The sequence below is a fragment of the Suricata suricatta genome, chromosome 10 (genome assembly GCF_006229205.1).
Source record: "Suricata suricatta isolate VVHF042 chromosome 10, meerkat_22Aug2017_6uvM2_HiC, whole genome shotgun sequence".
Lineage (NCBI taxonomy): Eukaryota > Metazoa > Chordata > Mammalia > Carnivora > Herpestidae > Suricata > Suricata suricatta.
The window spans coordinates 35,949,910-35,974,397 of record NC_043709.1 but is presented as its reverse complement, the minus strand read 5'-3'; the positions used below and the strand labels follow the sequence as shown (position 1 = coordinate 35,974,397).

The window sequence follows — 24,488 nt, the reverse complement described above, 5'->3', positions numbered from 1 at the left end:
TGGTAAGGAGTCTGGGGCTATTGTTTTGTGGCCCAGTCACCTGCTTCTTAGTCTTTATGTTTTAAAACCTCTTGACATTCACAATGACACCATTTTAGCTGCTTAATTCATTTAGTTTTGATGATTAAAGAGCTTAACCATCTGAAAATATAACTTGTAAAGGCAAATATTTAGCAAATTGTCTATTGTCACTGGATATGCAAATGCCTCTATAATAATCTTTATCTGATCCCTACCGACCAGCAACTGACCTTTCTTTTGTGCTGGAAAAAAATGGTTTTGCCCACAAAGGTCCAAAGAAACTGCTAGGTTTTCTTAGCCTGGGTCTGAGCTCCACCAAAAGGAAAATCACTTCCTTTGAAAAAAACAGTAAAAGTCCCAAGGCATCAGATATCCTTTCATATAACTTGTCTTTAACAGGAGTACTGTTAAACACACAGAAAATACTAAATCAAAAAAATATTATAAAAAATATTTGCTGTGATAAGCCACAGATTAGTCACCAATTATGCATAATACCACTCATAGATCAAAATTATTGTTATTGTACTTAAAAAATCTTAGATGTATATTATTGATATATCTAGCTATACAAATGTATGGATTCAATCACATATGTTCAATCAGATGCATAATTTAATTATATTTCAGAGACTCAATTTAACAGAAAGTAATGAGAAATTCAAATTATGCATATGTATGCACACACACACATATATTATTTTTAAGAAAATCAAATTAAAAGCCATAAGTGAAAAGAAAAATCATCATGAACTTTTGACCAACAAATCAAAAAATAATAAAGAATGTTTGTCACATGGATTTTATATTTCTAATGATATAGGAAGTAAACATTTCCATATGGGACCATGTCATAGGTGTCATACCTTTTCATGGACTTTCTGACCAGGTTCCATCCCTTCAAGATGTTCTGATTCTGTGGACCCCTCACTTGATGCCATTTTTCTTTGTATATGAACATTTTGTTCACGCAAGGCAACAATCTGCAAAATAAAAGCACTATGCCTTAAAAACTAAAACGCAGCATAAAGTACAGAAAAACTGAATTTATCCAAATTGGTTTAGAGCTAATGAATATAAACAAATAATCAGAAACCAAACATTAAATTGTACTCATATTATTACTGGCAAACCTTTTCAAAATTTAAGTTAGCATTTTGAATATTCATAGTACTTACAGGAATATGAAATTTATTGAAGAAAACAGTTTCAGGTTGAAAATGTATTTAGTTGGAAATGTGTCTAAATCAATGCTGTGATCCATGTGTTATTAATTCAAGAAGTATTTTTAAAATCAATCTATGAAATGTGATAAAATTCATATTGAATTTTTAAAGTATATAAGAAAGATAACATTGCAGGCTGAAAGCTAGACATGAGCGCAGTCATTTACCCTAAGAGGCAGCACGCCTGTAGTTTTAAAATAAACAAATACATAAACTGAACATAATTTTGTGGCACCATCATGGTGAAGACTTAGAATTAAATTGGTCTCATTATTATCATTTTAATGGCCATTATCTTGGCACTGCTGGTGCAAATATAGTTCATTTGCAATAGAATTCTCAAAAGGCAACGGATTCTTGAAAATTTTCAGCTTAATTTTACAGACATATATTTTCAACTATGAAAGATTCTCAGATAGATGTAGTTTAAGTGATCTCAGTAATAATACACATTTTTAAATTCAATTAAATTTTGAAAAATATACATATTTTAAAGTATTTTATATTATTACAATAACTTAATTATTTCATGGCAACTTTTATTATATCATCAACCCAGATATAGAATTAGCAGTGGTTCTTGGGGAAATTAATGCCCGTCATATTTAATGCACAATAAACAGTCAATCACATGAAATGTATGCTTAAATTGTGAGACCAGTATGTCACACAGACCAATAATTAGCAAGTAAACATAAAACATCAAGAGATTGGGGTTTTGCTATGATCCCTGCCACCGCTTCAATGTCCAGAGAGACAAGGATGTGTTCGTGAGATTGGGTATCTTGTACCTGACCTCCAGAATTTGAGCACACAACATATCTTTTGGTAAGGGCACATCACCAAATAATAAAGAATAACTCTGCAAATTCTCGGAGAACTGCAATCACCGAACAACTGGTTCCCTTGCTCTCGTTCTTGCTTATCTACCATCATCCAAAAAGTAGCCAGATTCAACTTCTAAACCTAAGTTACCCTGTGTTACTCCTTGCTTCCTAAAGATCCTCAGTATTTTCTGAATGTATATAGCATAAATTTAAACTTCTTAAAAAAGTCACTAATAAAATGCATGATACCTTCAGTCACCATTGCCTCATTTCTGCCTCTCAAATATACTGGGCTGTTTTTCACCCAGAATTTAGGCGCTTAATGTTCATGCCTGAAACATTCTTCCCCAACTCAGATCACAGATGACACAATCCCTGCTTTCAAAATTCAGAAGACGTGCTTTGCCATTAACCACTTGATACAATGTCCCTGTTTATTTTTGTGTTTCATTGATTAAAATCTACTTATTCTTAATTTAATCATTTGCTTGTTTATTTAGCTAGCAGAAGTCCTAATAATATCTCAGGGGAAAATAAGTTTCATAGGAATACCTTATTGAAAACAACATTTTCATATGGAGCAGCACATCACATTATTATGTGCAAGGTTTATTTTATTCAATAAAAATGTGTTGATTTGAATATTGAATGGATAGGGATAAATGAAGAACATAAACCTAATTCATTCAGAAATAACAAAAGATAAAGATTTAGAGTGTGTGGGAACCTACAGAGACATTTCTCTGATGTTAGTTAACATAGAAATAAATTACATCAAAGGAACACATGTAAAAGAGTCCCTGGGTATATCATTTTTATATTACACTCTTAACATCTTGTCTCTTGAATACAAGAATGATATTGTATTACCATCAATACATAATGGAATTTTGTCATGAATTTTTAAAAATTTAAACATTATACTGTAACATTCAACTAACATAACATTGATGACTTAACAAATATGTTGTGAGGTGCCTGGATGGCTCTATTGATTAATTGTCTGACTTTGGCTCAGGTCATGAACTCATGTTTTGTGATTTCAAGCCCCATGTCAAGCTCTATGCCGATAGCTCAGAGCCTGGAACCTGATTCGGATTCTGTGTCTCCCGCTCTCTCTGCCCTTCCCTTGCTTGTGCGCTCTCTCTCTCAAAAATAAAGATTAAATAAATTTAAAAAATATGATGACAAAGGTAACAATAAACTTAAAAATTCCATGCATTTTTTCCACTAGTTACTTAGAAGTGAAGAGAGACCTTTTTATAAAACATGCAAACTAAATTTAACCCTGTTTACAGAATATTTTCTATTTGCTTAGTAATTCAGATAAATTTTAAATATGGTCTAGTGCCTAAAATAAAGCAGGCAGTCTATAAAGGTTTACTGAATGACTCAGTGAATTAATGACCCTAATCATAAAAAAAAGTCAAACACAGATACCATATGTTTGCACTCATAGGTCTAGCAGGAAAACAGGAGAAACCTAATGGAGGACCAGGGGGAGGGGAAGAGAGAAAGAGAGTTGGGGAGAGAGAGGGACGCAAAACTTGAGAGACTATTGAATACTGAAAATGAACTGAGGGTTGAAGGGAAGGGGGAAAGGGGGAAAAGAGGTGGTGGTGATGGAGGAGGCACTTGGGGGGAAGAGCACTGGGTCTTGTATGGAGACCAATTTGAAAATAAACTATTTAAAATTAAATAAAATATAAAAAAAGTCAAACACCCAATTCATATGGAAAACACTCTTTGTAAATACAACTGTGCAGCCATTTAAAAAAATTATAAACTTTAAGTCTTTTTACAAAGTATACACATGACAGTTCCAAGAAAGACATCATTTTTAACCACTAACATGCAAACTCTACTTTTTTGTTGTTTTTCCTCAAGTCCCAAATTATGTTTTTGGAATGGAAGAATAGCTGTAGAATACTGTATATTCTTTATCACTGTTAAATGATTTTATTCTGTTCAATTTTTGCCCAGTAACAAATTATCCTGAGTAGTTATGAAAGCAAAGCTTCAACATCTGATTTAATTGTAGGTGCTAATAATCTTGATTTCTTCCTTTCACACTGGAACAAGTGAGAGGTTCTCTCCTGTGAATTCAACTCTGGAGGGTGCTCACGGGACACAGATGGTCGCCTAGAATCGCAGGGGTCCCAGCACAGGCCTCCAGGAAGTTCTCCCAGCTGGTGGAAGATGGCTGGAGAATGAGCTTGCAGGCACAAGCATAATGAAAAGAAGCTGGTGGCCCCACCCATTCTCTGGGCTCTCCGGGACAGGGAATGCTGTGGAAGGGAGGCACAGTGACGTGTCTACAATAACAAAGTAGACCTGGATCCCTCTTTGTGAAATAGCATGACCGACCTCATCTGGTAGGTGGAATCACTCCTGGGTAGTCTCTGGGGCTTACCCAGTTGTTAGATAACTGCAGGGAAGTACTGGAAACTTACCAAGAGTCAAGCACTGTGCTAAAAACTATTTTAATCTGCAAAAATAGTTTTTATGAACCACACTTAACAAGTGACTAAACTGGGATAAGCAGAGTGTGATGAGAACTAAGTAGGAATCAAATTAAAGTTAACTCCTTATCCTGAAACTTTCTACTCCGTCCCATTGTCTCACATGGCTTTGTACTTGGGCTCTCTTAAGTCAGGGTTGATTAATTAATAGTGGGTGAGGATGGGGAGAAAGCATTTCTTTTTCAAGTACTGTTATCTTCCCACCCTGGAACCTTTGTATATCATTAGGGTATGTACCCCTCCCAGGAGAGATTCACATACATTTTCACTTTATTAGTCCAATGAAGGCCTAAGGAACTCCTCTGGTCAAGAGGAACTGTCCACAGTAAATGATCAACCATGGTTTGTCAACTATTTGTTGACATTTGTTTTTAAATGCCTGGCATCCCTTTGATCTTTCTTTTGCTAACAATATCCTATATTTTCACTGGGGAATTACCCTTCCCTACTCTAATCTTAGAAAGACTATATATCAGGGGCCCACAGCTCAGGGCAAATCATGGGTACATGATCCAAGCCAGGGCAATCACAATACTACTTCAGATGTTTCTGGCAGAGATATGGAGGAGGGGAAGATTCTTTTTCTACTATGGGAGATAAGCTGATAGGGTATGATCCAGATGGCTGTTTACCATCAGTTCCGCCCTATGGAAAAACACAAATGAAAAAGATAGAGCCCTAATGAATCACTTCTCCTAATTCTAGCCATTCTTGAATCATCTCTATCTTCAGCATTTCATTAATATGAGCCCCAAATTACTCTTTTTTGCTCAAACTTGCTTTTCTGTCACAACTAGAAGTGTCTTTGCAAGTTTAACAGGGGATGTGGAAAGCAACAAAAATCATGGAATATCTAAGTAGAGATTTTGAAGAATGGCTACAAATATACCAGGGAGACAATGGGAGAAAACTATTCAGGTGCATAGAAGAACATAAGTTCTTCATGCTCCTAGTACTATAGGTTGTTCAGTATTCCTGTGGCAAATATTATGCGGATAAAGGTAAAAGAATGACAGGAAGCTAACACTCTGGTATCTACGTGCTTCTTGCTATATGGCTTCTTATATATTTTTTAATGTTTATTTATTTTGGGGGGTAGGAGAAAGAGAGAGACAGAGAGAACAGGAGTGGGGGAGGAGCAGAGAGAGAAGGAGACACAGAATCTGAAGCAGGCTCCAGGCTCTGAGCTGTTAGCACAGGGCCCAAAATGGGGCTCAAACTCAAGAACAGCAAGATCTTGACCTGAGCTGAAGTTGGACACTTAACCAAAGCACCCAGGCGACCCTGTATTATTGCTTTGCCCTCACCCCTGTGTTTCCCAGATTGCTCACCTAGCTTCTGAGAGCCTGACCCACTGTTTCTAGGCATTCCCAAACTATGATATTCCCAAGTCAATCTTCCAAATTTTGTCCTGTCTTTGCCTCTGTCAACTGCTTTTGGCTCTTCTCAATCTCTGACAAGCTCTGACCCCATAGAGAGGACTACTGGTGGCCAGTCTTCTAATGTCAAAAATACCCCAGCTCTCCATTCCTTTTTTCTACCAGACTATCTCTGGGATCCCACTATGTCTTCCCAAAGACCCTTTTCTATCTCCTTTCTTTTGAACAACTGTTTTCCTTAATGGCCTGGAGGAATTTATTCATTTCACTCAGTTTATCAATTTAATTAGGAATCCGGTGATTTCTACAAAGAGACCTGAAGATAGGAGGGAAGAAACAATGTGGACAAACAATGTGGGAGAAAAATTTTGTAGGCAGAGGATGTGGGAAATGTAAATCATCATTAAAAACAAAAGTTTGAGACTTAGACAAACAGTTTTAGTGAGTTCTTCAAATGATGTAAATGCCCTCTTTAAAGAAAGCTAAAACATAAGTAAAAGTTGATAACGTGGATAGTTAAGGTGTCAGGAAATACACAGAAACATGGATTCTTAAGACAAATGTTATTTTGAGAGAAAATAACAACCTATTTAATATTTCTGTATTCTCAAATTTGGGGATTTCTCTAATGTTAAAGAAGCATGAATCCATTTATTCAACAAACTTTCATGGATTGCTGTTCTAAGTATCAGATGCCATGGGCGAAAATGCAGATAAAGTCCTTCTATCCAGGAGATTACATTCTAATAAAGGAAGGGAAAAAAAGAAGGACGCAGTAAGAAAATAACAACAAAATAAAAGTCATTCATTGAGCTCTTATGTCAAAAACTGTGCTAAGCACATTATATACATTTGCTTCTTTGCATCAACTTTTCATCTATACCATCTTTTCTTTCCAAGTTTGAGATTTCTTGAAAGCAGACATTGAGACAAGTAATTGCAAACAAATAGTGTATTTGGGAGAGGATTTCCAGAAGCATAGTATTCATTAAATATTTTTTAAAAACTAGGTTGAGTCCTGGTCCTTCTAGGTATGACTGGTTGTATGACTTTGTACAAGGCATTTAACCTCAAGTTCATGGTCCTCTGCTAAACAATGAGGGACAATAATACCTACCTTTTAGTGAAGCACTTAGTCAAATATTATGTATATTAATCATTCATTATGTGGTGCTGATAACAGACTCCACTCACCTCTTCAACTTCATCTTCCTGTTCATACTTTATGCTCTAGTTTATTGAAGACTAGTAGTCACCTACGAAATGCCATCTTGACTGTGAGATTTTATATTCGTGTGAGTTGCCTTTGTGAGATAACAGAAAATACACACACTTGTCTCTGCCCTCAGTTTCTGGCCCAGAGCTCCTAAAGCCCTTGTAAATTCCTAAGTGGGAAGAACACATGGAGCATCTTTTGTTCTAATGATGGGACTTTGGATGGGCTCCTAGATGGGGACTGCCCACCAGAAGGGTGAAGCCATGATGAGAAACTTGAAATTTTCAAATCTACCTCCAATTCTCCAGAGAGGGGAGAGGGCCTGGAAATGGAGTTAATGATTGATCATTCCTGTGTGAAGAAGCTTCCATAAAAACTCAAGTATGGGGCTCAGGGAGCTTCCAGGTTGAACACATCTGGGTTGCTAGATGAGTGACACACTCACTCCACAGGGACGGAAACCCCTGGGCTTGGGACCCTTCCAGGACCTGCCTTATGTACCTCTTTATCTGGCTGTTCATCTTTTGTTTTAAAAAATTTTTTAACATTTATTTATTTTTGAGACAGAGAGAGACAGAGTGTGAGTGGGCAGGGGCAGAGAGAGAGAGAGAGAGACAGAATCTGAAGCAGGCTCCGGCTCTGAGCTGTCAGCACAGAGCCGGTACGAGCTCAAACCCATGAACCGTGAGATCGTGACCTGAGCTGAAGTGTGCCATTTAACCAACTGACCCACCAAGGCGCCTCCAGCTGTCTCTTTTAATAATGATAAATGCAACTGTTTTCTTGAGTTCTTTGAGATGCTCTAGCAAATTAATAGAACCCAAAGAGGGGGTTATGGGGATTTCTGATTATAGCCAATCAGTTAGGAACACAGGTGACAACTTTTACTTATAACTGACATCTGACGTAGGGAGGGAATAGTCATGTGAGGCTGAGCCTTTAACCTGCAGGATCTGACACTGTTTTCAGGGAGCCTCAGAATTAAGTTAAACTGTAGGACAACAGACGGTGTCTCAGTGAATGCTTGGTGGGAGAACACGACCCCCACGTCCATGCGTGCACACATCTGGTGTTAGAAGTGTTGTGAGTGCGGTGGCCATGTGAGAGTAAAGGAGAGACACAGGTGGTGGACTGGGGTTTTCCCCTACACATGCTTCCTCCCTCTTGACTCCTTCTGAGTCCCTTTTTAGGTCTTTACTTACATGTCACCCACTTTGGACAGGTTTGGGGACCATCCTCCTCCCAGGGATTTAAGTAGTATAATTCCTGAACATTCTCCATGGCATACAAATTATCATTCATTATCACAATTAGCTGTTAGTTTTCTGACTGACCCTTTTGACACTGAGTGCCTTGAGACCAGAAACTAAATCTGATTATTTGTTCTCAGTTCTTAGGACACTGATATACAAGGAGGAGACACTCTAGAAATACTACAGGTTGTTGAATGAAAGTAGACAGTAGGACTGGGAAAGACCCATAGGGAGTTAGAAAAATTGGATGGAAAATTTCTTGAAAATTTATACATGAAGAAGAAAATTAGTCATCTGTGTGGAAGACTATGTGAACCTAAAATCTCCCCAATGTTCATACCACATTGAATCAAGGTTAGAAAGGAGTCCCGAGAATGGAAGAACTCGTGAGATAATAAAGAAAAGAATGAGAAGCAGTGGCATAGACTTCTGGTATAATCACAGCTCTAGTATTAGGAGGCAGACAGGATGGAAGGCACAGGCAGCTGTAAAGGAGGATGGGAATGGGATCACAGCAGGGCAGCTCCATGAAAGACATTATATCCCACTGTGTCTTAAAATATTACAAAATATTTACAAGGATACTGAAGCTTAAGTAGTACTACTCAGGTGTATTGAAGTACGTGCTGCATTTAAAATGCTTTCGATTTACAGTAGATTGATACTAGATGGAGAAATGGAATCCCAAGGGAATCTAGAAATCCATTTCTGTCAACAGAATTCTTAAAATAAAAAGCAACGCAAATTAAATTAAACTTTCACTTGGTTTTTCTCTTCTTCATTTTTTGAAAATATTAATGTATGGGAAATTCCATGAAGTTATATAAGGAAGGAAGAGAAGCAAGAAAAAGAAATTTATTAAAATTCTAATTAATAACTACTAGCAATAATAATATTTGCTATATGCTGAATATTTATTACATGCCACATATGTGAAAAATAATTGTCATGCATTATTTCTTTTTTATCCTCCCAATAGTCTTATAAATTGGGTATTATTATTTTTTATTTTACAAATGAGGAAACTAGCACAGAGGGAGTAAATAATATACTTGAAGTCATCCAGAAAAAGATGTGACACACATCCAGAAAAAGATGTGACAGGTTTCCAATCCAGGTTTGATTCCTTCAAAACTTGTATAAGCATTATGCGATAATGACTTTTGAAAATTACTGAAGTGAGTCCCTGCACACACAACCCAAATATTTATCTAGGTCAGGACTACAGTTCTATGATCTGACAGCGAGGAAATTTACCTGTCCTGATTTGGCAAAACAATTTAGATGCAGTTAGAAAATATCTTCTATTACTCCTAGAAAAAAAAAATCACACTGCTTACATTTTAATCTTTTTTATTTATAACGCTTACATGGCACGGGCCTTTCAATTTACTTTGAAAACTGCCCAACTACTTTTTAAAATAAATCATGTCTCTGCCTCATGCTAATTCTCCAGGGATCTTCATTCTGATATTTGTGAATGCACATTTGCCTTTACCTACTTAACAACAACTTCCAGACAGTGCTCATGTCTAATTAACAAAGATTCTTTCCATCTATTTTTACCCCAAACTCAATTAACAATTCCAAGAGTGAGACTTACAGAAGTCTCACTACACTAACACATAATTTGCTTCTACACATATACTTATTCTAATTTAGCTGAATTTCATGCTTAGATTCCACTGACGTTGCAACATGAAAAAGCAAAAAAAAAAAAAAAAAGCAACTCGTAGAACAGTAGATTTTGCAATTTACACTTAAGCAAATCTTTAGCCGCAATAGTTGGGATTTGTGTTTTTATATGGGTCTGTGTTAACTGGAAAACTATAAAGATTGAGATACTTATTCAAACAGCCAATAGCTGTTTCACTTTCCAGCTCTGGCTCTTGGCCACTGATTTGTAAGCACCACGGAGGCATAAACCAGTGTCAAACAGCTGGAGTGAGACACGTGTGTAAAACACCTTCATGTAGTCTAATGCGGTTTGGTCAGCTTACATGTAACAGTCATATTCCGTGTTTTTCAGGGAGCATGGATAACCTGAAAACCCGTGGAACTGAGCGGATTCAATGAATGATCAAATTGTTTTGAGATAAGAACCAGATGTTAGCACTGTGAGATTTTGTCTTTTTCAAGTTCAGAAATAGTTATTTAATCAATGGTTTAATAAATGAATCCATATATTCTAATAAATGATCAAATACCTTGGAGTAAAAATCAAAGACTCACTTTGTTTAGAATTTTTATTACTCTACTACCTCTATTCTGTCAACAAATATTTATTGAATAAATGAGAACACACTATGAACCTTTATTTTTAACCTGCTTCTCTTTGGCTAACTAGTCTGTATAATCCCCATTAGATGCATTAACTGGGTGCTCAAATTTAAATGCAAGTAACTAGTAAGTTTCTGATGATTTTTTGGTGAAAAATACAGTACAGGAACAGTATATGAATTTTGACTATTTCCAAGATTTTGCGTATACCTAAAAACATAAGAATTCCTTACATAGTTTTCAATGGTGAAAAATCCTTTAACAATAATATTAAAAAATTTAATCTTTAAGACAATAACTGGCATGCAAATTTTTTAAAACTTTATTCTTATTTACTTTGAGAGAGAAAGAGAACAAATGGGGCAGAGAGAGAGAGGGAAACAGAATCCCAAGCAGGCTGTACTCTGTCAGCGCATAGCCTAATGCAGGGCTCGAACTCATGAACCATGAGATCATGACCTGAGCTGAAGTCAAGAGTTGGATGCTTAACTGACTGAGCCACACAGATGCCCCTAAACTCTTATTTTTAGTTTTAAGTTTAAGACAATGGACTAGATAGATAATAAAATAGATAATAATAGTATTTTAAATGTTTGCTTAGGTAAATTTGTTTTTGCATAGAATGCTTCATTTTCATTTTAAATATTAATTATAATATCCAACAACAGTAATTTCAACAGCTATATATTTAATATACTTATACCAAATTCTAATATGAATTACAATTCTTTGCCAAACTGTCTCTATTTTGTTCATCTACCTGGTATATCAGTCATTCCATTTTTCAATACTTGGTTATTCTTTAATTTATTTCCATTATTCAAATATTTCTCTAATATTTAAAATTATAATAAAGTCAAATGCTGGCATTTTCATTAGGGAATATGCATGACTACAGAAAATGCAAAACAATTTAAAATGAACATAATTAGTGAACACTGTTAAGATACAGGATTGTTATTATAATAGGTTGGCAGCTAAGAGTGGTATAAAATGGAAGAATAGTAATAAAAATGACCAAGGAAGATGCTAATGTGGTAAGGTATAAGAATTAGTCAAGACAACAAAAGCAAAAACAAAGTCCTAAAGAGTTTTCCAAAATGTCAGTAATAGGAAAACACATTCTGAACAAAATATATTTATCACTGCAAGAAAGCAAGCCTCCATTAAAAATAAGGGGGCACCTGGGTGGGTCAGTCGGTTAAGTGTCTGACTCATGATTTTGGTTCAGGTCATAATCTCACAATTTTGTGGGTTTGAATCCTGTATTGGGCTCTATCTATGCTGACAGCATGGAGCCTGCTTGGGATTCTCCCTCTTTCTCTTGGTCTCTCTCTGTCTCTCTCTGTCTTTGTCTCTGTCTCTGTCTCTCTCTCTCTCTCTCTGCCTCTCCATCCTCAAAACAAGTAAATAAATATTATATATATATATATATATATATATGCAAAAAACAGAAGTGGAGAATGGTGAAGAATATAAATTGAGGTAAAGAAGACACTGGGAAGTACAACACCAAGTGTAAACCGTTGCAGTAAATCAGCACTGAGTGCTGAGAATGTTGGCAGTAATTTAATTAAAAGTTTTGTATTTCATGAAAAAAAAGTACATTGCAATATCCCTCACCCAGAATAATGCCGGTTGCTAATAACTTCTCCACCAAATCCAAAGGCAACAGAATCTTCTTTTTAAAATAAACTGTTAAATTAATCAAGGGGGCCATTAGACTGAGGTGGCTCATACAAGCCTTATACAAGCAAATCAAAATAAGACTCTATAAATGACACAGGGTTAAGCAATCAAAATGTTAAGAACTGCCAATCACAAATATCCCACTGGAGTTTGCAATAGTTAATCAAATAATATCCTTCTTTGTTCAGCACTCTCTCTACACTGTCTCTATCCCATACTGTCAGGGAGGGCTTCCAAGCATTCCTGGTTTGACCTGCTGCTCAATTTGAACGGAATTTTTCTTACAGAAACTCTTAGAAATTTTAATATGCTTTGGTTTATTTTTTAACATGTCTCACAGTGAAAACAGCAAATAGGAGTTACTACTCAAGGTACTGCTTTATCATAAAGGACATTTTGGCACTGAACAGAGTCTTTCTTCATGATATGTCTCACAATCATCTGCTAAGTCCTCATTTCTCTAAAATCAGAAGCGAAAGAACACGCTAACTTGACATGGCCTTTGGCAAAGTGCAGGACAACTGAGTGCAGTAATTATCCCCTACTCTCCAAATTAAAAAAAAAAAAAAAAAGCAAAAATAAGGAGACCAAAGACCAAGTCATGCTGAGAGTCACAGCAAAGTACATGGTCCAGTGGATCTAGACATGATTAGTTTACAGATAGTAAGTGGGCTCTGTGAATAACAGCCTGTCTTTAAAAGTCTCAATAAATATTTATTTTTGTGAACTATGCTAAGACATGATTAAAGTTTCTGCTTTAATTACATTATATATACTAAAAACTATTAAAATGCCTTGAGTAAATATTGATTACTAAATTAATAAAGGTAAATCTACCTAATACTGATCAAGCTTCTGTCATCTGTTTATTCAAGAGTGATTCATACACTGTCAGGAATTTTTGGATGTTTTAGAATGCAATTTCCAGGGATGCATGGGTCGTTCAGTCAGTTAGGTATCTGCCTGGCTCAGGTCATGATCTTGCAGTCTGTGAGTTCAAGTCCCGCATTGGGCTCCGTGTTGATGGTGCAGAACCAAGAGCCTGCTTCCGATTCTGTGTCTCCCTCTCTCTCTGCCCTTCCCCTGTTCATGCTCTGTCTCTCTGTCTCTGTCTCTGTCTCTCTCTCTCTCTCTCAAAAATAAACATTAAAAAACATGTAGAATAAAATTTCACTTTAATAATCCAAACACACTGTATTTCCATCAACAAATATTCGAATCTTTTAAAATGTCACATTAAAATTAATCTCTCTGATCTGAGTCCTAAGCAGCCCCCACCCTGCTTGCTTCGGAGATAAAAGATTTAGCACATGTTGAGGGAGAAGGGGAACTGTTGCTCAATGAATACAAAGTGTCAAGTGACTCAAGATAAATATATTCTAGAGACTCCCATACAACAGAATGCCCTTAGTCAACAATATGGCATGGTACACTTTAAAATATGCTTTGAGGACAGATCCCATATTAAGTATTATTACCACAAAGAAATAAAAACAAAAGCAAACCAACAAAAGAACATAAGTATTTTTGGAGGTAATAGATATTCCTAGTACCCTGCTTATAGTGATGATACTAATGAGTGTATACATAATGTCCAAATTCATCAAAATGTATGCATTAAATATGTGCAATTTTTGTATATCAATTTTACCTCAATAACACTTAGAAAAAAGAGACAATAAACATATTAAAATAATAGATGAAAGTAACCTTTTTGAAGATGGACTTTAATCCTTTTCAAGCACTATTAGATTTGACATCCTCAGCCAGGCAAGGCTAACACAGTGAATACACACTTGAGTTTTTTTGCTGCTCTTCCCTTTTTCCCTGTTAGGGCATAAGTGACAAAATTATAGCCCATGTCCTGGAACAATTCTTTTTAGCTTTCTTATGGTAAGGGAAAAAGTCTTGAGGGAACGAAAAGCATTTCAAAGTGCTTGAAAAGTACAGGAGAAAATGTAGAAAGCACTAACAATATCCAGTAGTCATTCGTGCATATAAAAAAGGAAGCCAGAGCAATAAAAAGTGTTTATTCATTTAGTTCTTCCTTAGAAATAACAAAAGAAGCATACTAAACCCATTATTCTGAATAATTCCTTTTAAAGTACCTATTTGCTTGAATTCTAATGGCAATAATCATGTGCTACGGTTCTTTTGCACACATTCCAATTTTATTTTTATGTGATTTTTAAATGTGTATATATCATAAAATGTCAGAATGGAAAGGGACCAGGACTTATGTGTTCTTTATACTTTATTTTCATGGATTAAAAAATAAAGAAATTTTACAGAGGAAGAATGATAAACCTTTTTCTGTCCCCACAACCAACTTGACCTAGTCAGTCCCACTGTGGGACACACTCGCCATCTCTCTGGACCTCAGTACAATCTTCTTTAAAAGGAGTTGGACAGTATTGCGGCTAAAAAGATCAAATCAGCATCAAAAATATTTACTGAAAAGTACTTGGTGCCAATCACAGTTTTAAGCACTTTACCTGGATTAACTTATTAACACCTTGCAACAACCTGATAAGTTCATTATCAGAGTTGAGCTAATTGGGACCAGGAGGATACAGGAAATTGCCTCTAGTCACAGAGCCAGCAGGTGCCAGAAGGGCTCAGGGAGAAAGTAAATTCCCATGGGGGCAGATTACAGTTCCCATTTGCGGTGCGTTTACTCCTTTCCTCTCTTGCCCTCATCCTTCTTTTCTCAGTCAGGACAGAATTTATTCACAGCACCCAATTAAGCATTCAGTAGAGAAGAGGGTTTTAAACTTGTCATTTTCTTCCCACTTGTCCACACTGACTTCTAACTACTCCCCAGTATCCACTTTTCACAGAATATCTAGTATTCTTTGGTTCCTCCTGATATCTACTGAGCTGCTTATCTCATTGTAATCTCCAGTTTACAGGTTCTGTGTTCTATGTTTCTGTTATATTTAGGTCCAGGTTCTTGTTAGCAGTTCAAACTTACACGCATCCAAGTTTCCTATGGTGCCTGTTAAAACTGTAGACTCCATTTTAAAGAATCTGAATGTGATATACTTCCAGTGACCGTTCTACACCCTTCAGTTTGAGGATCAGTGCATATGAAGTCTTCAATGCAGGGTTTTTGCCTTATCTCTTGCCCTGGTCAAGGCAGGCAGGCCCAGGGAAAAGGTGCTGAAGGCTTGTGACAGTGAGCCTCCGGACAGGCTCCTAAGTGATCATCCCCTGCAAAGGTCATCAGCTACAGCCTGCAGACTGCCTATTTTTGTCAGGCCTGCAAGCTAAAAATGGTTTGTGCATTTTTGAATGGTTGAAAAATAAGCAAAAGAAGGATAATACTTTGTGACACACAGAAATGATAAGACATTCCATTTCCAGTGTCCATATATCCATTTTTATTGGAACACGGCCAAGTTATTTGTTTACATGAATATAATCGCTTCTCGGCCTTTTGGCTATGATCAAGTGTTTACATGATTATCTATGATTGCTTTCACTTTACAATAGTACAGTAGTTGTGACAGAGACCATCTGGCCTACAGAGCCTAAAATATTTACTAGATGGCTCTTTAAAGAAAAGTTTGCCGATCCCTGATGTAGTAGCTCATGCCTATCTCTTTTTTAAAAAACTGCAAAGGGAGGGGTGGGGCATGGCTGCATGAGTCAGTTGGTTGAGCATCCAACTCTTGATTTCAGCTCAGGTATGATCTCACAGTTCAAGGGTTCCAGCCCCACATCAGGCTCTGTGTTGACTGCTCAGAGCCTGGAGCCTGCTTTGGATTCTGTGCCTCCTCTCTCTGCCCCTCCCCTGCTTGTGCTCCGTCTCTCTCACTCTCAAAAATAAATAATAAAAAAACATTAAAGTAGAAGTAGAGTTCTGGCTCTGCCACTTTGGGACAGGATAAACTTACATGAGTTATTTACCTTCTGTGTGCTTGTTTCCTTTTCTGTAAAAAATGATGTTTCTAATAGCAGCCTCAAAGATTACTAATGTAAAGATGAAATGGGTTAAAATGCATAAAACACTTACAAGAGGGCCTCTCTAGGTACTCTAATTGTTAGTTGCAACTGTTATTGCAATAAATGTTTCAGTGAATGTTGAGTGAACATTCTTTCTGTTAAATAAGATCTTAAATTATTATCCTTGCAAACATTTTGGATAAATAATTTTTATGGCCTTTAATTTTTGTTACTTTGATTTTGTTACATAAATTTTATATTTTTATTTGAGAGAGAGAGAGAGAGAGAGAGAGAGAGAGCATGAGGTGGGGAGAGGGGCAGAGGTAGAGGGAGAAAGAATCTTAAGTAGGCTCCACATTCAGCATGGAGCCAGATGCGGGCCTCAAGCTATGACTTAAGATTGTGACCCGAGCCAAAATCAAGAACCTGAAGCTCATTTGACTCATTTGACTGAGCCACCCAACTGCCCCTTGATTTTGTTACTTTCTGTTTCTATTCATTTACTGCTAGTGTGGGATATTTGTATACATATTTTTATATGACTTTATTCAATTTGCTAATGAATCTCAAGCACTATTTTTTGAACTTTATTTTATTAATTTTGAAAAAGAGAGAGAGAGAGAGAACATGGGAGGTGCAGAGAAAGGGAGAGAGAGAGAATCCCTAGCAGGCTCTGCACTATCAGCATGGAGCCGAATGTGAGGCTTGAACTCAGGAACTACGAGATCATGACCTGAGTCAAAATAAGAGTTGGACACTGACTGAGCTAACCAGGTGCTCCCCATGCATTCCTTATATTCCATGTGTTCTAGAAGCTCCTTGTCACACATTAATATCCATTCCCCCATTCTTTAGCAATAGACCTTCTGCATATGGCCACCTGACTAGAGAATACACTTGTTGGTCTCCTTTACAGCTCAATGGGATGCAAGAAAAAATCATGTGTACTGCTTCCTCATTATGCCCCTGAAATTTATCTTTATATACATTTTGATCCCCTTCTAGCCAGCTAGAGTGATGACAACTATGGCAGGAACTTCAACCCAAATTTACTGTGTGTGTGTTTGTGTGTGTATGTGTGTGCTGGTTGAGTCAATAATACTTGTGATAAACTCTTTCAGTAAGAAAGGATAAAACAACTTGCATAATTGACGTTATGGCTGAGAACCAGCTGTATATTTTAGAAGCACTACATTGAGTTTCTACACAGATAAAATTAGTTACTTTGGTCGCTACCAGAAGAATGTCTAAGATAATGCACTCTCCTTATGATGAGTCTAATTCTGAGATAAATGGAAGGAGATTCTTTAAATTTCAAAGGAGCATGGCCTTCTGTAATAAATTCAATAACCATTAGGGTTTCTGTTACCATGGTCAGAAGTGTGCAAAGATAGTAGAGCACCTTGGCTGGAGCACGAGGTTGGATGGGATGCTTTGCTATAAAGTAGTCACGTTGGACAGATGGACTTTAATGTTCTTCCACAAATAGCCAGTAAGGCAAGGTGACTCAGAGGGTTTGATGTTAGCTTAGTCATACATGTAAATCAGAATGCATACTAGAACTGGATTATGGTCTGGATGGCTAGAGGTAGGAAATAGGGCCTGACTTGGTTCAAACATTTATCTCATTGGTGTCCTCTTGCAGCAACTCAGGACTTAGTCCTGCACCCATTAATACTTCCACATTGAGCCTACAGGTGTCATCCTCTGAACCTTGTGTTTGATACTTGAAATCGTGTTTTCAGCATGTTAATTTCAAGAAATTTTTCAGGTGAAGCTTAGTCATACTTTCCAAATCATATCCCTGGAGTTTCTAAATAGCTTTGGGAAGAATGGTCCTGAGCATTCACATAGCATTTTAATCATCTCTTCATGGGACAAGTTCTATGTGTCTACCAAATTATTCTCATTAGAGAAGTAAGAGTTAACACTATTTTGATTATCAGTATGATATTAATCATTTACGCAGTAGTTATATTAATTGTGCTAGATTTTTTTTTACTTCGTGCATTATTACAGTAGGTTTGTAAGTAGTTATTGATCTCATTTATATTTTATTGATAGATACAGGTTTTTAAAATATTTTTAAATTTATTTTTGAGAGACAGAGAGAGACAGTGCAAGCAGGGGAGGGTCAGAGAGAGAGGGAGATACAGAATCTGAAGCAGTCTCCAGGCTCTGAGCTAGTTGTCAGCACAGAGCCCGATGCAGGGCTCAAACCCACGAACTGTGAGTCATGACCTAAGCCAAAGCTGACTCTCAATCAACTGAGCCACCCAGGCACCCCTTCACTCACAGGTTTAAAAATGTTACCTGATTCATTAAAAAATTTAGGGGCACCTGAGTGGCTCAGTTGGTTAAGTGTCCAACTTCAGCTCACGTCAATGATCTCATAGCTCATGGGTTTTAGTCATGCATTGGGCTCTGTGCTGACAGCTCAGAGCCTGGAGTCTGCTTCAGATTCTGTATCTCCCTCTCTCTCTCTCTGACCCTCCCCTGCTTGCAGTCTGTCTGTCTCTGTCTCTCACTCAAACATAAATAAACATTAAAAAATGTTAATTGACTCATGTAAAATCATATAGCTTATAAATGGCAGGCTAGAAAGTCAATCCTATGTTTGTTTGACTCACAACCCATGGTTTTTCTCTGCTATATCCATGTTGTAGTTCTAATCATAGGCTAACATCAGAATCAATTATAACACTTTTTCTTTTAAAGTGCAGATAGCCAGGTCTCATGCTAACAATGGATAAGAATTTCTAGATACATTTACATTTTTCAAATGTTTTATAGGTGATGCTGGTTGAGAGCTATTCAACAATGGTGTATTTCCTCTCCATTTATTTATCCTTTTTGGTGACAGAAATAATTGATTTTTTTAAAAAGGACCAGAGATTCAGCAGACTGCTTTTCTTCTAATATTGTAGTATTAACTTATTTTCTTCCCTAGCTCTTTTATTCAGCATACAAAAACATACAGAAACATTGTGAGGGTACAAACCCACCTATTCATTTGAGTAGATAATAGCTACACTTCTGGAAATCAGTGGGGAATTACCAAACCTTATGAAGAGTTTTAAAAAGTAAGGATTTGGGGGCACCTGGGTGGCTCAGTCAGTTAAGCGCCTGGCTTCCGGCTTCGGCTCAGGTCATGATCTCACAGTTCGTGGGTTCGAGCCCCGTGTCGGGCTCTGTGCTGACAGCTAGCTTAGAGCCTGGAGCCTGCCTCCGATTCTGTGTCTCCCTCTCTCTCTGACCCTGCCCTGCTCATGATCTGTCTCTCAAAAATAAATAAAAAGCATTAAAAAAAAAGTAAGGATTTGAAGAAATGAATGGACTCAAGAAAAGGGTAGTGGCTCAGGAACTTACTAGTTATATATTTCAGGTGAGTTACTTCAAGCTTTAGAACCATGTTTCTGCATCTTTAAAATGGTTGTAAGGTGTTGAAGTGATAACAGGATCATCAATAAATTTTCACTATTCCCAGCAATTATCTCATGATGTGGGGACCCCTATACCTGAGGAGAGTAGAGGTGACTGAATCTGCCTCAAGAGAGTATAGAAGCACCACTTTACCGTCTGGCCCAGCCTTCTGCCTCCAAAACACTAGGCACCCCAGATATTTCGAATGAAACTATAATCTTTTTTCGCAATTTTCCCTTAAAAGACTGTTTTCCTCTCTCCCCCCTCTCTCATGGCTTTTATGTTACAAAACTTTCTCAACACATATTCTGATCCTTCTTATAAGTTTTTATCCTCTTTATGTCCCACTGGTAGTGTTTTCTGGGTGAAAAATAAGATACTTGCTTCATCAACATGCTTTTATATAAGGAGATATTATCAGCACTTCCTGTTTGCACAAATCTTCAATTAAGATAGTAAGTTAAGATGATTTATTGTTGTATAGTAAGGATTTTGGCGCACCCCTCAGTTTTTAGGAGGTGATCTATGCCATGCCTTCTAAGAATGTCTTTGTTTAGAGCAAGGTCTGGACTCAGTAGTTCCTAGGATGGGACCTACAGTCGTTAAGTTGGGGGGCCGTTTATGCCAGAAAGACCAATCATATGATCCAGGAAGTTTTGCATCCTGACTTGGAGGCTGAGATCAGCCCCAAGGACCATCAATCAGGTCTCTGTAAGGAAGTGCTCGGTGCATATTGTTATGCACGGATTCTAGGAAGCTAATGCATCCTGAGAATAATGGAAGCTTAGCCTCTGCTGCCCTCCCAGACTTTGCCCTATGTGTTTCTTTCCTTGACTGATTTTGATCTATATACTTTCCCTAGAATAAAACGTACTGTGAGTGTAACAGCTCTGAGTTCTATGAGTCTTTCTAGTGAATTACTGAATCTGAGAGTGGATTTTCAAACCTCTTGAACTTGCAGTTAGGGTCAGAAGTAAGGCTAGTCTTGTGGAGGGACTGTACCTATAAACTTTGCAGTTTGGCTCAGTGCTGTTCTAAACATTTGTTTCCCCTCAAAATCCAAATGCTAAAATCCCTCCCCCACCAAAGGAGGTGAGGCCTTTGAGGATGATAAGTGCATGAGGGCCCAGCCCTTATGATTGGGATTAGTGTCATTATAAAAGAGAACTCAGAGGGGCCTCTGGGTGGCTCAGTCTGCTCAGTGTCTGACTTTGGCTCAGGTCATGATCTTGTGGTTCATGAGTTCAAGCCTGTGTCAGGCTCTGTGCTGACAGCTCAGACCCTAGAGCCTGCTTCAGATTCTGTGTCTCCTTTACTCTCTGCCTCTCCCCTGCTTGTCTGTGTGCTCTCTCTCTCTCTCTCAAAAATAAATAAACATTTAAAATTAAAAAAAAAAAATTAAAGGGAACCCAGAGAGCTCTCTTGCCCATTCAGCCATATGAATACACAGTGAGAAGACAGCCATCTTTGAACCAGGAGTGGCCTTTCACCAGGTGTCAAATTTGCCAGCACCTTGATTTTAGGTCCCAGAATTATGAGAAATGATGTTTGTTGTTTAAGCTTTCCAGTGTATGTAACAACAGCCCAAATAGAGTCAAACAGCAAATGGTAAATACTAGCTGATCAAATTTGTGATGTTTTCTGCTGTTAAGTTTTTAAAAAGTAAAATGAGCAAATTAATAATTACAAACAGAAAAAGAAATTAAAGCAATTCATGCATCCTTTTTGCCCATCCATTTCCTTTCTTTCCTCAAAAAAAAATTTTTAAGTTATTTATTTTGAGAGAGACGTAAGTGCGAGTCGGGAAGGGGCAGAGAGAGAGGGAGACAGAGAATCCTAAGCAGGCTCTACACTGTCAGCTTGGAACCTGATGTGGGGCCAGAACTCACAAAACCGTGAAATCGTGACCTCAGCTGAAACCAAGTGTCCGATGCTTAACCGACTAAGCCACCCAGGCAACCCCATCCATTTCCTATTAATGTCTCAAAGTTCACCTATTTGAAACCTCCAAATTTCTCAACATTTAAAATTTGTCATTCTTCCCTGACAAAAATGAAATGAGAATAAAGGACTGCTATAAAAACCCACCAAAATTCTTTAATGTAATTTGAGGTTTCACATTTTCTACATTGAAAACATAGTGGCCAACACAACACTGTCATGTTATTTACTTCAGGACACTAGTGAGAGTCACTAAAGTCTACACCAAGAAAAACACTTAGACACAAAATTTAAAATCCAGTAATCTTATTTATCCAAATAACTGCAAATATCTAGATGTTTAAATTTTTTCTATAGAATTGTTTAATTTCAACCAAATATTTGACAGTTTAAAAGCTGATTAATTTAACTAGTTGATTTAACAGATGTTTTATTAATTTAGTTAACACCTCATTTAATCACTGTCAATATAATAAAACTATGAATCTTGAAATCATCCAAAGAATAGAACAAATATGAAGATGTCACGATGAGTGATGAATTTAAGTTACTGGTAGAAGGCAAACTATTTATTTAAAAATACAGTTTTCATACATAAAGACTTTTTGTTATTGAGAGAAATGCCATGCAGCTTATGGCTACTGGCTACTGTTAAACACTCAATTTTTGAGTCAGATATCCTGGCTCTGGATTCCTGCTCACTAGTGATAACTCTCAAAACAATTCACTTAATTTATCTAAGTCTCACTTTCCTCATTTGCAAAATGCTAGTAATATTTCTACTTCTCTCATAAATTAATTGGGATGATTAACCAAAAAAATGTGCATGTGTTTGGGGAGACATAGAGCACTTAGCATAGTGCCAGGCACACAATCATCACTCAAAAAATCATAGACTTCTGTTATTTTTACCAACTGCATAAATAAGTGAATGGGAAAATAATTTATAAAATGCATGTTGTGCTACACAATTATCCTATGAAAAATGTTTATTTATCCAAGAAAAGGAGATATAGTCCTGGGTATAAAAGAAGGTACTGCTATTTAGTTTATCATCAAGTTAAATTGTCAACAGAAAGTATTTTACATCTACTCAACTAATAGGTAGCTGATATGGGTCTTTTGAGACTTGTAATTGCAATAGAAGTTTAGTACTTCAAGTTTACCAAGTACTCCCTTGTATATAATCTCTCCAAATATCATGCCTTCTTTGAAAGATAGGCTGATTGCAAATTTATTAGTATTCTATTTCACAGATAAGAAAACTGAGCTGCAGAGAGAGTACATAAATAGTCAGGAGTTGCAAAATTAGAAAGTGATGTTCTAAGATTCAGCTGGAATCTTTTTTTCCCTCTCTACCTTGTCTCCCACTAAATTTCAGTATTCCTTTTATATTTTTTAAAAGGTAAGTAATCTTTCACAAATTTGTCAGCTTTAAAATTAATAACAATGCCTTAGTAAACACATGGGTAAAATAAAACGGGTCAATTTATGATGCTTATGACCAAGTATTAATATCAAGCATGATTTTGGCCATCTCTAATTTCCATACTTAAAACTCTCCTTCTCTCTTTCTCTTTTTCTATCTTTTTGCTTTATTACAAAGATTTTTAATGCTTATTTATTTTTGAGAGACAGAGAGTGAGCAAAGGAAGGGCAGAGAGAGAGGGAGAAACAGAATCAAAAGCAGGCTCCAGGTTCTTAGCTGTCAGCACAGAGCCTGACACTGGGCTCAAACTCATAGACCACGGGATCATCACCTGATCTGAAGCATGATCTTGCTATTAGTAGAAAAAAAAAACCAGTTCATAATCTCCATAGGCAAAGAGAAAAACACCATCTCTGATATCACAAGGAAAACAAATCCTATGCCTTCATTAAGTTAAGGATTCTAACCAAAATAGGAAAAAGAGTCAAAAAGATTGGCAAACAGACTTCAAATGTTTCATACACAACAGGAGACAACTTTAACCTATATTTTAAACAATTGCTTCACAGAGGTCTTGGAAATGGAAAAAACAGTGGGAGCAGCAAACAGCAATTTTTTCAGCTCTTTTCATTGCTGCGTTTTAACATATGTTGTCATAAGACATCTGATTTCCTTTTATTTGGGAAGATTCTTTGTGTTGGAAGAGTACAATTATCAACAGCAAAGAAGACATTTCCTATTGATGATAATAACATGAGCAATTTACAGTATCTACTTATCTTTACAATACAGTATCATCATGAAGGATAATCTAGAAGTATAATAAGCCATTGTAGGCCGTTGTGAATAACTACTCTTTGACAATGCTGAAGCTTTGAGTTTACCATTGTAAAACAAAAAAGGACGTCATTCAACTATTATTAAACTATTCCATGAAATAAAATCAATTAAGAACTACATAATTTTCTAACCCCAAATGATATAATTCCTACAGGAAGTATAACTTTCCAATAAGTGAGTCTGTCAGAAAGTCATAATAGTTTGAAGGCAAGCTAAAAATGTCACATCAGAGAGTTTTACATTGTCTTCAAGGGACAGAAGTTGGGAACTGCAGGATGTCATTACTTTATGCAAACGCTGTTGTCATTAAACAAATAATAATTTCAGGTAAGTTTAGCCATGATGACCTGCTTCAAATGCTAAGAAAACACAGAAAAACTTGTATTTGACTTTCTGTGAGAATGTTAATTCATAATTGGTCATTGAATTTACTAGTGACAAAAATAGTTCTATCCATTTACTAATGATGAAAATAAGCTAATCAGACAAATTAG

At 36.7% G+C, this 24,488-nt stretch overlaps 1 protein-coding gene across 8 annotated transcripts in view; it reads right to left on the bottom strand.

Moving 5' to 3' along the window:
- The window catches only part of PPFIA2 (PTPRF interacting protein alpha 2), a 463,512-nt gene that overhangs the window by 146,063 nt on the left and 292,961 nt on the right, over positions 1 to 24,488 (bottom strand). For all 8 annotated transcript variants that reach the window (XM_029954962.1, XM_029954964.1, XM_029954965.1 and 5 more), the window contains one exon: positions 888 to 1,004. In XM_029954962.1, coding sequence (XP_029810822.1) covers positions 888 to 1,004 — 117 coding nt within the window. The remainder of the gene's footprint in view (positions 1 to 887; positions 1,005 to 24,488) is intronic.